General features: G+C 47.2%; 2 protein-coding genes across 2 annotated transcripts; both read right to left on the reverse strand.

Moving 5' to 3' along the window:
* Positions 1-6,081: 6,081 nt before the first annotated feature.
* Positions 6,082-7,246, reverse strand: LAJ45_10226 (uncharacterized protein; the record flags this gene model as incomplete). The annotated part of the gene is made up of 2 exons (XM_046119754.1): positions 6,082-6,921; positions 7,007-7,246. 2 exons carry the CDS (start codon positions 7,244-7,246, stop codon positions 6,082-6,084), a joined length of 1,080 nt encoding a protein of 359 aa, XP_045967053.1.
* A 3,677-nt stretch (positions 7,247-10,923) lies between these two features.
* Positions 10,924-13,428, reverse strand: LAJ45_10227 (uncharacterized protein; the record flags this gene model as incomplete). The annotated part of the gene is made up of 6 exons (XM_046119755.1): positions 10,924-11,246; positions 11,302-12,379; positions 12,428-12,696; positions 12,762-13,045; positions 13,114-13,235; positions 13,303-13,428. The coding sequence occupies 6 exons, from the start codon at positions 13,426-13,428 to the stop codon at positions 10,924-10,926; spliced, it is 2,202 nt and encodes a 733-aa protein (XP_045967054.1).
* Positions 13,429-14,022: the final 594 nt, after the last annotated feature.

Here is a 14,022-nt window from a genome sequence, read left to right on the forward strand (position 1 = left end):
ATACTAACGTTCGCTACACTACACCACCTCTCTTAAACGACCATGGTCATGATCAACCTAACGCCCATTAAACGCCCACCCCAACCAGCATCTTGATCTACTGTTACCCCACCACCACACACGCACGTCTGTGGTAAAATCCTCAAAACCCAATCGCACTCTACCCTCCCACGGCACATACATTCATACATTCAGAAGAACAGCTCATACTCCCGCGTTTCTACTCTCTTTTCCAATTTCCCAATCCGCCAATTTCGGAAACAGCCGACACCCCAAAATAAGCTTTCCACCTCACAAACCAAAAAACGCGGTGATGGTGGTGAGTGGTTGTTGCCTTACCCGGGCCCACCCTAGCTCCCCACCGCTGATCTGATCTATCCTTAGCTACCAGCTAACGGTCGAAGGAACCCTAACCCTGTCAAGTGCATGATGACACTCTTTATTATGTCTAGGGACTAGGGATTCCCTCGTTCTCTCTTCTCGCACGATAATCACTCTACCTGAATACATGTAGTGATATATTATCGATGTGCACATGTAGGGCTGGGTACGTAGAGTACACTTTGCATGTGCGGGGGGCGAGTGCGGCTGAACCTTGTGCAGTTTTTTTTCTTTCAGCTCGTTAGGTTATTTTCGATTTTATCGAGAGAAGTTACCTACATGTAGGGTTTGGGTGCTCGAGCGCCCGGGTTTTTTGGGAGGGAACGGGGTGTGTGTGAGTTGGTGGAGGCGGAGTAGGTGAGTGATAGTTTGTGATGCTACTAGTTACATATAGCTAGGGTCGGGGGTGCTCGGTGCTGCTGTAGAAGGCATCGATTGGGCAAGGGTCTTGAATTGAATCTATGGACGTTACATGGCTGGCCTGTTGGTGTCAAGACTATGAGTGGATACCTCATCCCGTCGTTCATGAGCTGGGGCTATTAGAGCGTGTTCTTGTTAAGTCCTTTGGCCAGAGTTTGTCAAAATCTTGGCGCATGATTTTTTTAGGCTTAGTGGATCACAAGCCATCACTCGCGCCAAGCCGGTGCTATTAAAGGGGGGTGAAGCCGACACTACCCTAGTAGTCCCAAAACAATGCGTGTCTGTGATCGCCAAAACCAAATGCCGCCAAAACATACTGGCATCGAGGGCTGAAATCTCAGGCGAAGCCCCCACTCTTGTGGGGTTTAAGGCTCGGTGAGGGAATTAGTTGAAAGCATGATAGAGATGGGGCTGGGTGTATAGCATTCGCCGCAATAAAAGACTCCGTGCCCTCATGTCGTTACTTGGATAGACATTGCTTCAAAGGTATGGTAGAAAGCTGGGTGGCGTGTCTAGTTGTAGAGAAATTGAGTCAGCTATGTACTGTAGACTCTTAGTACTACTAGCTATCGGCTAGTGTGTTGGTGATATTCGAGGTCCAGCTATCTGACGCCTGGATCCATGGGGGTTCTATTTCTCTTAATACTCGGATGAAGCAAGACGAGAGTGATGATGATTCGATGAAGTCGATGCCACAGCTTAACTTTGTAGGATCTTAAAACTAACACATGTGGTTGACTGGTTACAACTACGTAACGGTCGTAACGTGTCTTAATACCTATTCCGCTAATCTACCCATAACGTTTAGCACCGTGTATAGATGGAAATAGTGTTGATGCGCGACTCAATAGATATTTTTTTAATTGTGCTCTACTCTAGGAAGTTTTGGGGTGTTCTCGATATCGATCCGTTACGGGGACGTGGTTGCTTGTAATCCTGTATGCAGCTGGCGCTTAGACTGCATTCTCTCTAGTCGCCAGCTCAATCACCCGAGCTCTAAAGTTGAGCAGATCCTAATATCCGATTAGAGTACAGTCTTAGCCTTCGTGCCCAAAGACTCTTAACAGTCTGCCGTTCGGGTCCCACTTATTAGTAGTTTCCAACTCACGATCTACTCTCGAGATCTTGCTTGTAAATATTCTGTGCTTTGTTCAAGAACCCCACCCCGATTAAAGAGGTCTTCCAATTTCGCAGCCAGGCTGGTTAATGCTCCCTCCCCATAGTCGGTTGTAGTTCTGTACCTCCCCATATCCTTAGGCCTTTCCTAGTTGCGGTAGGTGGGGCTTTTGCTTCCCGCAGTGTTCGGCTAAGTTATAGTTTAACCTCACTCACTGTAGCTGGGATAGCTTCAGCCGTGCAGTGGTTTTGATTCGTCCACATACTCGAGTCATTCCTTCCTGTACCACTCGGGGAATCTGTTGCCGGCGGAGTGGTATGTAGTAGGCGTGCAACTCGATGTCGTGGCTTCCTGTGCGAACTGAGGAATCCACGGGCTAGCTTGACTATACTTAAACCGTCCTCAGCTAAGCCTAGTGTAGCTAGCGGTTACATTGATTGATGTAAGTAGCGAGTGATAATTCATGATCTACTACGATTCTCAAATCTATGGTGATGCTCGTAGGACTTTTGCAACTTAGAGGCTGTGGTAAACACGGCGGACTCGGTTGTATTGCGGGGGTCTGTCCCTTTTATACCCACCGTGGGACTACTGCCATTCCCATTCCGTATTGAGCGATGATACGTCTTCTCGTCACTACCCTTCAGTCCTCAACTCCGCTCAGAACAACCAGCCCTAAGCCTAAGCAGCCCACCACCACCAAGCAATTCCTAACATGTACAACCAGAATGCCAAGCCCTGTTCGTCGGCCAGAAAATTTACTCTTTGACTATCCCTTAAACCGTCAGGCCAAATTGAAACGAGTTACTCAAACCCTTTATGGTAATCGTGATGTAATATCGTTATGCTGTTGTAACCTGTTACGACTGATCTCAAGTCTCTAGGCGTTGATCTTATCACGATTACCATAAAGGGTTTGAGTAACTCGTTTCAAATTGGCCTGACGGTTTAAGGGATAAAACCACGCCTTCCTCCCACCAGTAAACTTCTTTTTTCCTCAGGGGAGCATTAGGCAAAGAATCCTCCCACAGTGTGCCTTAGGGCCACTGTGGCAGAGGCTGTTTTTTCCTTGCCCTGTTGCTCCCCTCCGCTCTCCCCTCCCCTCTCTCCCCTCCAGAGTGCTCTCCCCTATACCTATAGGGATGGAGCTTAGAGGGACTGAGAGGGATCTGTGGGCCTCCCCCTCTCCCCTCCAGAGTTCTCTCCCCACTGGGGTGTAGCTTGGAGGGTTGGGAGGATCTGTGTGTGCCCCCCCTTCCCCTTCTAGAGTGCTCTCCCCATGGGGATAGAGCCCAGAGTGTGGAGAGGGGGGAGAGTCCACCAGGGAGCGAAGCCCTTTCTCCCCTGCCTCCTCGCCTGCTACCATCTCTCGGGGATGCAGTTAGGCAGGGGTGGAGAGGACCTGTGGTCGCCCTCCCCCCCCCTCTTGCCGGCATGTGTGGGTGCCCCCCGTGCCTTCCTCCATGAGGAGGAAGGTGTGGTCCCTCCTGCCTGGTCTCTGGGCACGGTCCCAGAGATCACCCACAGACCGGGAGAGACCTGACCCCCCCACTCCCGCCATCCTCCTTGCCCCCCTCTCGCCCCGGTGGGTGCCGCTGCGCCTTCCTCTACCAGGAGGAAGGTGCAGTGTAGTCCCTGCCTGCCTCCCCCCCGCCTTGCCGTCTTTGCTGCCCGCCGCTGGTGTGTGCCGCTGTGCCGTCCTCCTAGTGGGGGAAGGCATGGCCCTCCTGATCTCTGGGGCAACACCTAGGGATCGGGAGGGAAACGGCACCCACCGGCGGCCTGCCTCTCGCGGGTGGCTGTCTGGCGTGCCCCTCCTCCTAGTGGAGGGGGAGAAGGGGCCCAGCCCCAAACGGTCCCTAGGGTAACACCTAGAGATCAGGAGGGGAGTGGCACCTCCCCGCTGCCCCCAAGCGGTCCCAGGACCCTCTCTCCCCCCACGCGCCGCCGCCGCTTTCCCCCGCAAGGTGGGAAAAATCGCAGTGCCCTCTTGACCTCTGGGCCCTGTCTGAGGGGTCGATAGGGATCCCGCTGCGCCTTTTCCTGCTCATGGGAGGTGGCGAAGGCCGAGTAGTCCCCTGCTGCGGCCTGTCCCCGCCCACAGACCGCGGCCCACACCCGTGGTTAGTCCCCCCCCCCCCCTCTTTGTCTTCCCGCCCCCCGGTCGTTGTCTCCGCTTTCCTCCGTAAGGAGGAAAAAAGTGCAGCCCTCTTTACCTCTGGGCGCTGTCCGAGGGGTTAATAAGGATCCAGCTGTAATCTTTTCCTCTTTGTGTAGAGAAGGGGTGGCGGGGTGCACCAAGTAGTAGTTGTCCCCCCCCCCCGGGCCCCATTTCTTGCTCATCGTCTCCGTCTCTGCAAGGAGAGAACAGCACAGCTCCCTCTTGACCTCTGGGTGCCCTCCGAGGGGTCAATAGGGATTCGGCCGTGCCATTTCTTTCTTTTAGAGTTAAGTAAAGGTTAAGTGCGCTTGTAGTACTAGTCCCCTTTCGTCCCGTATTTTAGGTAAGTATGCAGTCTCGTTCCCAGACTCTTTTGCATTCAGATATACAGATATCGTCTAGAACTAAAGCCAGTTTGACTAGATGTATGTAAAAGTAGAGAGAGTCTGTAGTCCTATCACCCTCGTAGATTGACCTCCGAGCTAATCCTCCAGATTTTAGCCCTCAGGCGACCGCAGCATAAGTAATTCACATCTAAATATAAAGGATATAGCCAGAAGATCGTACTTTACCGTCGGCAGAGCTAACTGCCGCCCTGTTGCAATCTTAATGGCGATAACTATGACCGAGTGATACCCCATGATGCATTCCCTCCACGTGAACCTCAACCATCAAATACCCAAGGCAACGTTCTCATGACTAGATAATACCTAAGTATATCTCCAAGTTGCGTAATGCTATTGGGGCAGTTATACTGCGCAGACAACCAGACAGCTATTCTCGAGTCTACCCTAGGTGCGAGTAGCTAGCCCCGCGACACCGACAGCAATTTATGTCCCTGCAAGAGGGGGGAATAAAGAATATGTAGGGTTGTAGAGGGATCTAGCGGTTGGTCTGGCTGGTTGGGTGTTCTTTGGAATTGCCTTCTGCTGCTGATACTTTGACATGGCCTGGGGATGTCAGTGATCATCCAGCTTGTATTCTGACATATGTGCGCATAACGGCATCCTTGGGAAAGCATGAAGGTGCCGAAACAAACGGCCTACAGAGAAGATTAACTATAGAGATGTATGGCGAGGTTATTGGTGGAGTCTCGGGGTCTGTAGGTAGGGTTGTTGTCAATGCTCAGTTACGTAGGGCTTCGCGGAATATATGGGCATACACAGGCCTGTATACTAACCTCTAGATTTGCTAAGCAGTACATGGAAAGCTTGAGCGCAGGTCTATCTCCAGATGCGGGTGTTGGTGGCTTTCTATTAATTATTGATACCGTAAACCAATGATTGAGCCGAGAGGTTGGTGTTTAGTCTGAGATAACAAATTGAGCTTGTCGCGGTAAGTGGGACGTAACAACTGTAGATAAAGGACAATAATGACAGTTGGCTAAATTAGATGAGCGGATATGTTGTTATTCAAGTAGCTAGTGAGATAATACCTGTCTTTATTGTGGGTAAGTTAAATAATTGACTACATGACTCTGTCCTTTGAAATAAATCACGTCTTACCGATCCATCAACAACAAACTGCAGTGGCTCAGATAAAACATTCGTCAAGCTACTCACCAAAATGATTTACAGTAAGGCTATTATGTTATGCCTAGATGCGGTGTTTTTGTGTGTTCATCTCGCCTCTTTTTCCATTTCGCAGCATGTACTGCTGATAACAACGCATTCCCTGATTAATGCTAATTCGCTCATATATCGATGATTTATTTGCATCATATCGCGCTTATGGCGCAATGCTACATGCCTTTAGAATTATGTAGCTAATTCCATACATGTAAGTAAGTCCCCTATTACACAATATCGACAAATTGTGGAAAAATTTTTGTAAAGAAGAAACAAAGGAGACAGAAGAAAAAGAATATGGCCTGAAAGGGCTAAATGAGAGCACATAAAACGATATCAGCATGAAATTTTTTATCTCTCGGGCCTCGACCTTTTTGTTTTAATAGCTAATCTCTACCTCAGTCCTTCTTATACCCGATGTCGGCCCAAGTCTTCTAAAGCCCAGGCTTTGGCAACCCAACAAACAGCGCACTAAGTTGAGCGTTCCTTGTAGGCTTGTTGTTATCGTCCGCCTGGGATGGCTGAGGGGCCCTCTTTGGCGGTGGTGGCGCAACAAGAGCCGGCTGGTGTTCGTTACTGGGAAACGCAGCATCGGCGCAAAACCCTCTGAGAGGAGCATAATATCGATTAGGGTGTGTAATGTCGTCGTCGCTGTCGTCCATTAACCTGCGGGCCTTCCTGACTGTACTAACATTGTGTTCCCGAGCATCTTGCTGCTCCTCCCTTTTCCTCTTCTGAGCTTGCTGGATCTCGTAGCACTCACGGACAAAGTCGTTGTTTGACCGATACCTTGCTGAATCTTCCTTCTCCTTGAGAAGTCTGGCTTCACGGCGCTCGGCGATCTTTTGCTGCTCGCGGAACTTTAGCTCCTCTTTCCTGTTTTTGAATTTACGGCCAGGAGCCAGGATTGACCTCTCGTGGTCCACATGGCATTTGTAGCACATGACCTTTTCTAGAGAGACTGGAACCGTGCATTGATTGCACTTAATATCATCCAAATTGACTGGTTGAGGATCTTCCGCGCTCTTGTCTAGGGCTTTTTCCTTCTTATTATCTGCGAACTGCCTTTGAATAAACTCCTTCAACGCCTTGTTGGCAGCTTCTCTAGACAAAGCGTCCTTCTCCTCACGCTCCGCAGCAATGGCCTTCTGCATCTCAGCAGCCTTCTCTTCAGGCTTCATATCGGGAATCTTAGTCTGTTCCATAATATAGTGCATATTCTCACGGATGTCTCGGCCCATTTGGAGGGCGTACTTGAACAGTTCCATATCCTTCTATTTTCTTGTTAGTACGATACTCTATTATTAGAAACGCCAATGATCGAGTTGACATGAAACAATAGGATTCGAACAAGCATACCTCAAACGCTTCCAAAGCCAAACAAGCTTTATGATAAGTTCCAGAATGCATTCTGTACTTGTTCATCTCATACTTCTCCTTAACCTCCTTGAGGAATTTATCGATGACAGGGAGCATGGGTCCTTTATACTCGATGGAGTTGGCGTGTCTGATGATGGCAATGATGGACCATTCTTCGACGTCTTTGATCCCAATTGGGATTTCAGAGGATGATTCGGTGGATTTGACTGGAGAAGCCATTTTGATGAGGCTATAGAGAGGTGTGGAGAAATATTTGTTTGAAAGATGATTTGACGAGAAAAGTGGGTGATCGTGGGACGATCAGATGGAAGATCAGATGAAAGTCGAGTGAGAATGGATGTTTAAGTTATGGATCACGAGACTGTGTGAGAATACGAGAGGGTGGGTTTTAGAAGAGAATTAAGAGAGGTTAGGGAAATAAATGTCTAGGGTTCGAGGCTCTTGATGTTTAGATAGAAGGATTATTGGCTGTTCGAGAGATGGATTAACAGTGATGAACAGTGATAAAGAGGGATGAATCAGATGTCAAGTGAGGATTTAGAAAGAAGCGATATATGGAAGGGAGGGGGCTGAACGGGACGGGAGTGGGAAGAGAATACGCACAAGCAATTCTTTTAGGGAGGCTCTGGTCAGTCTAGTTCGTAGAATGGGAAGGTTATTGGTATATGGGCTCTTACGTCAACCAACCCGTTAAACTTTGCAGCCTGATTTTGCGTCTTTTCTTAAACTACATGTACCATTGAATGTAAATTTAATCTTATGCAAACTCTATGTATCCCAACAGCGCTGGATGTCAACCACCAACACACCATAATTTGGAAGCTTCAATTCAATCCTATTCTTACCTCAAACGCCCGTCAGGTGCTACAAATACAGGCTCAGATTTGTACAATTGTGTTCATTGGCCATTCGAAACCAATCCTAATGTCGGTACTAAAACTCCTCCTTTACATCACTGACCGCGACCTCACTTCGAGTTCGCCGCCGCCGCAAAAACCCAACCATACCCAAGTAATCACCGCGGGTTACAACAGTAATTGGCATAAAGAACGGGCTGATCCGAAGATAGCGGAGGCGAAGTCTAAAAAACGAGAGAAGAACGAGGACAAGGGCAAGGGAAAGATGACATTAGTTAAGGTATTTATAACTCTGTTCCATGGTTGGCTTTATTGTAAATGTAGCGGTGTTAATATATTATATTCTTTGCAGAGACTGCGTAGGAAATCCGGCACGGGCAGTGAGTGAAGATGCTGGATAGCAGGTATTTGGACTGGTGGGTGGTAGCTGGGGTAAGCGCTCAGCCAGATAGGAGAATACACAATGGACAGAGTGCTAGGGTTTGAATAAGACATATATCGATGGTCTCATTTATATCCTTGTATTAGATCTGAAGATTATTTACATAACCTCACACTTGTTATTGGACTGGAGATGTCAATATTTGAGTTGCGAGACCCTTATCTAAGTCAAACAAAGCCTGAATATCAGAACTCTACCCGTTATACCACAGTAACACAGTGCCTAGTTATAGAAACATCCCCTCCGATATTCGATCCTGCCCGTAACAATAAATATGTTTGATCACTATAGCTATCACCGCTACTTCCAATATCACTTGGCCATCCGCGGTCCAGTGAAGGGATGGCCGGTTTATAATTTACTTTTCTATTTTGTCAGTGTAAATATTCTATATAGAGAGGACTCTAAGAAGTATGATATATATCTTCATAATATAATAGCCAATTAATCATACATATGCCGCTTGCCAGCAGCTGGGTCCTTTTGCATATCGGTGGTATTCTAGAATCCGAGCCAGGTGCAAAATTCTTACGTGCTACCTCGAAATAATTTGTTTACAGAAATTTGATTCTGAATATGCCAAGCCCAGCTTCCAATCGGTCTAGTTTCGCAGAGCTATATAAATATGCCCTCCGCAAGCTCCTCTCAGAGGGCCCATTACTCATATTATAAATAATCACGCCATAGATCCTCACAACAGCACCATTCTGTCACAGCCACAAGACAATTGAAGCCAGTCATGGGCATGGAATCCACATTAACATGCCTCCTCACCCTTCACCCTGTTCTTAGCATACTAGTTTCCTACATCTCGAAAAAAGATCTTAAAAGGCTCGCCCTTACCTCCCGCAGCACCTACCAATCCCTCGGTCTCAATGATCCGTCAAGAGATTACTGGAAGTTTCTCGTCTCCTGTACAAGAAAAACCTGCATGTTCCAAGAAACATGTCAGTTTGATCACCATGGGGACCCTAGTCTTTTGAGAAACGCTCTCAAGTCCATTCCTAAAGATACCGATGAAATTATCCTATGCGTAATTCATGAGGTGGAGACCTACACTGTATGTATATAATAATCACTCACACACGCCCTATATATGGTTCTCCAATCTCTAACTCCTCTCTTCAAGGACTGCACAACATGTAACGACTTCGACTACGTCTCAGCTGTCTACAGGAAAGCAATGCTCACGAGCAGGCGCAGGCACCACCAAACATTATGTACCAAGTTTAATTCTGAACCCCCTTGTTTTTGCGACTCGGCAAACGACGAAAATGCGGTCTGGATGTGTGTGCCCTGTTGGGAAAAACATAAAAAAGCGAGTCTTGAGTACAAGTACATGCGATACGTGGAGGCCTGCGCCATAGAGGACAGCCATCTCCCGGCCGATAAAGATTTGCTAGAGATTTTAGCCCAGGATTTGACGATTCGTAGGGTGAGGAATCGCGAGTGTGAATGTGGACAGTGGGCGAACGATCCGGAGGTGCCTGATCAATGGCTTAGTTGTAGTTGGTGTAGGGGGTCAATTCGGATTTTGTGACTCTGAGGTTCTTGGCTACGGCGCGCGCTCTCCTTGCCTAATTGATTAGATTATTTCTAGAGCCATCTGCAGTATAACAAAAAGAGATTCGACCGAGTATTATGTCATATAAGTCAACGAAAGGTTATGTTAGAGATTGTCGTTTCCTTTGGTTGTTATTCTGTTATTCGGTGATTGTGATATGGTTTTATGATTTTGATATGTTCTAGGTACTTATTATTGGGGGTTGTTTTGTGATTGTGATATGTTTAATTACCTCCATAGCAGTGCGGCGATAGTAATTACAAAATGAAGAATAGGCTGCAGGAGCCGCTTATTTTTATTTCCATTTATTTTACTTGTGGGGAGATGTATAAGCATGAGAACAATAAAATAGTGGGAATTAAGAAGGAGCCAAACTCCGTCTGTCGAAAAATGCTGCCCACCCCAAAGTTGATGGACACCAAACAGTTCGGTGTGCTTTTCTTATAAAAAATTAACCATTCAACCTATTACGACTTCCTATTATACGGTGGGACGGAAGCTTCTTAGAGAATTATCATTAGACTTTAACTTGGCTAGTGTTGTCGCAAGGCTTATTGGGCGTGGTGATGTACTCTAGTGAGTCTTAAGTATCAAATGCCAAGAGAAAGGACCCGAGTGATAAATGGTGAATATAATTTAGTTCTTGGCAACCATTTGGTTCCTTAAACAGACCCAACACCAATACCGTACACACACACTATCGTTCATGAAAATGATGTTATTACCATTATCAGAACCACTGAGGAAAAACCAAGATAAACCCCAACCCAAATAACCCTCGCTTGCCAATAACTTTCACACTCTTACAAGTCGAAACACGCACTCGAAATACTACTACGAAGCTATGGACAGAGGTTCATGCTAATAAATAAGAAGCAAATAAAAGAACAAAAAACAGGAGATTATTCTTCTTTCCCATACTGCACTCAATCCCTATGCGTCTAACCGCAAAAAAGTATTCCAGCTTTTATACCCCACCCCATCAATAGCCCCACCCAGTAAAAAAGAAAACAATATTGATATCGTGCGCTATTTAATAGATTCTCCAGTTATCACTCCACTTCAGGTAGCTGTATTGACTCGCTGCTCCCTCCATACCCCATGAAATGGGGAGAAACAAAACATATACGCCAATAACAAGCGAGTAGGCAACCGCATATGCCGAAAGAGCTGCCACCTTTGGCAATTTGCAACAGACGTGGTTGAATACGAAGCCAAAGACCAAGATAGCAAAGTAGAGTGCTGGGTAGTAGTGGTGGACGTAGGTGACACGGGCCATAGCAATGAAGGGTAGGTAGTGGAGAACCCAACCAATAACCGGGTAAAGTCCAGCGTAGTGGATATGGTCAATACCGGCTATTTGGATTCATTAGTTTAGAACATATGGAGAAAATTAAGGGAAGATACATACCTTGGTCAAGATCGGCATAACCGCGCTGCCATCGGACAAGATAAAACAATACCATCAAGACAAGAGCACCTAGGGAGGCGGTAGAACCCCAGTAAACCATTGGATTGCCAAGGAGAAAGTATTTGACAATGCCATCATCCCAACTGCACATCCTCAGCCCAACATGGAGAATAGGCCATTGCCAGTACTGGGATGCGAGGTCGTCTTGCTTGTCTGGGTCAGGAACAAGAGCATTGTTTGAAGTCATCATGGCAACGTTTAAGTGAACAAAGTCACGGAGGAAAGGCGACTTGTAGGCACCGACATCAGCCTTGGGGAGCTTTTCGTTCCAGTGAGATTCAACGTTCCAGTGAGTAAACACATCACGGGGATTATTCTTCTTGACACAGGTGACTTCAATCTGCTTGAAACCCCACTGTGGGAGGTTCACATTTCCGGCACGGAGGTAACACCCGAGACTGCTGTGTTTAAGACGGAATGCTGTGGTGAGAGTCCTGATCTTGCTGTGGTCCTTGCTTGCGGCGTCGTTGACAACCTCGACAGTCCAGTGATCCTTGTCATCACCAACGGTCATATTTCCATAACATGATACCTCGTTGTCTGCTTTGGTAATGGGTGCCTGCACAGTGTGAGAGTGAAGGTTTCTACCAGTCTGTGCGTGGATGAGACGGATGACGTCACCATTGCCGACATATCGAAGAACGGGGTCTTCCGGGTTATAGTCTGGTTGGTTACGGGCAGGGTTGAAAAACCAGTCATTATTGGAGTCCTTATGGTGATAGCAGGTCACCTGCTGCTGTGTTGAACCCTCGGGATATGTCTGAACGTGAGAGTGAAGAAGACCACCACCATAACCCATATTCTTGATGGTCACACGAGACCCCATAACAATTTCAAGAGGGGATTCTTTGATTTCTGAGCCTCTAAGATTGGCCTGGAAGAGTGAGCTCATCTGGGCATCACCGGGACCGGAATTCTCTAGGATGAGGAAGTGGACCCAGAAACTGGCCATGTAAACCATGGTCGGGATTACGATGAGACCGATGACACGGGCGATCCAATGTTGCGCATAGGTGATCTAAAAATTATAAGCCTTGATCCACCGCGACCGCATACAAAAACATACCTTCGGCATCTTAAGATCTCCAAACTTATTCCAGAGATCCTCAATAGTGTATAACCCAACCAAAGTGGTAACAAATAATCCGACCCATTTGACACTGCACACACATCCAATCGACAATCCGGTCAAGACAATCCAGAGCCACCATTGGAACGAAAACGATCGGCTTTGGAGATTGTGGAACCGCGCGAAGCAGAGCATAGTCGTGAAGGTAAAAAACAAGAGCATGGAGTCGAGCAAGATAAACCTACTAATGGTAGTGTACGAGTTTTCTACACGAAGTGGTCATTAGCTATGCAACATCGTACAAAGCTCTGGTGGATACACAAAAACTTACCACATAGTACCATCAATGTAACCAACCACGTCGCCTTAGTTGAGAACCTGAATTCCTTCGCAGTGTAGTACGCAAGCGGAACACAGAGTGCGCCGAATGCAGCGTTGAAAACCCTCATGAAAGTGAAGTTGACATCCGCCGGGTAGTGATCTCCAGACTTGAACTCAAAGGAACCATTGTAACCTGCAAGGTACCCTGAGAGGCCAACAAGCATCTTTCCTAGGGGAGGATGCACATCGAAGTAGAATTCACGCTTCAGATAATGAGAGCCGAATTTTCCAAAACTATAAACACCCTTGTAAGTTTCCGTGATCGTCGGTTTCCTTTGTGCCCCACCCAAAGAACTACGTACTGAGCTTCATCCCACGTAACTACGTCAGAAAGTCCAATTTTATACAGCCTTGTGAAAAACGACAAGATTGTGAACAATAATGGAGCTAATATAGGCTCAATATCGATCCCTCCAGCTTGTCTCTATAATTCCCGTCAGCTTCCATATTGAAAGGGGCATCCGATCTGGTGGATAGCGCAGCAAACTTACAACAGGCTTAAGCTCCTTCTTCCTATCTTCAGCATCAGTTACAACTATTGGAGGTCCATTGAGATCCGGAGCCACTGCTCTCCTTCTCGCGGCGTCCTCGCCAAACTGGGCACCTGTAGTCGCCATGGTCGCGCTATCTCTCCTCTGGCGCTGGTGAGAAGCGAGTTAAATTCCAATTTAAGGCTTCAAGTAAATAAAGCGGTATGTGGTAGAGTAGTGTGGTTCGAAAAAACAGATGTTATCTAAACGAAGGAAAGAAAGAAAAAACCCCTAGAACCTCAGAAGAAAGAAGGGGAGGAAGAATCAAGGGGAAGAAGAAGAAGAAGCCCACTACGAGCAATTCTTGCTACAGTTCTTTGCAGGGGGTGTGGAAAGTGAGGCAAACCACCAGCCCTGTGGCTAGAAATTGTTCCGATAACCCCTGCCAGCTGCCGCGTACATTTGAGAACAAGCAACGCGGCTGAACGAGACACGGTTTCCTGTTCAGCAGCCACGTTCGTCAGCTTCCTTATCGTGCCATGGCAAACCCAGCATCCAAATGTGCTAAATTCCCTCTAATATCCACCACTGTTTAGAGATGTCCCAGACGTGTAATGGAAGCATGTGCTCGATGGCAACGGGGAAGGCCCGCCCACTGGCATAGCCGAGAAACAGCTTTCACAGATAGACTGAACTGTACGCACATACTGTAATCTCATATTATTTATTATTTGCACCAGG

Source organism: Morchella importuna, assembly GCF_003444635.1.
Source record: "Morchella importuna strain M04M26 chromosome Unknown Morimp01GS043, whole genome shotgun sequence".
Taxonomy (NCBI): Eukaryota; Fungi; Ascomycota; class Pezizomycetes; order Pezizales; family Morchellaceae; genus Morchella; species Morchella importuna.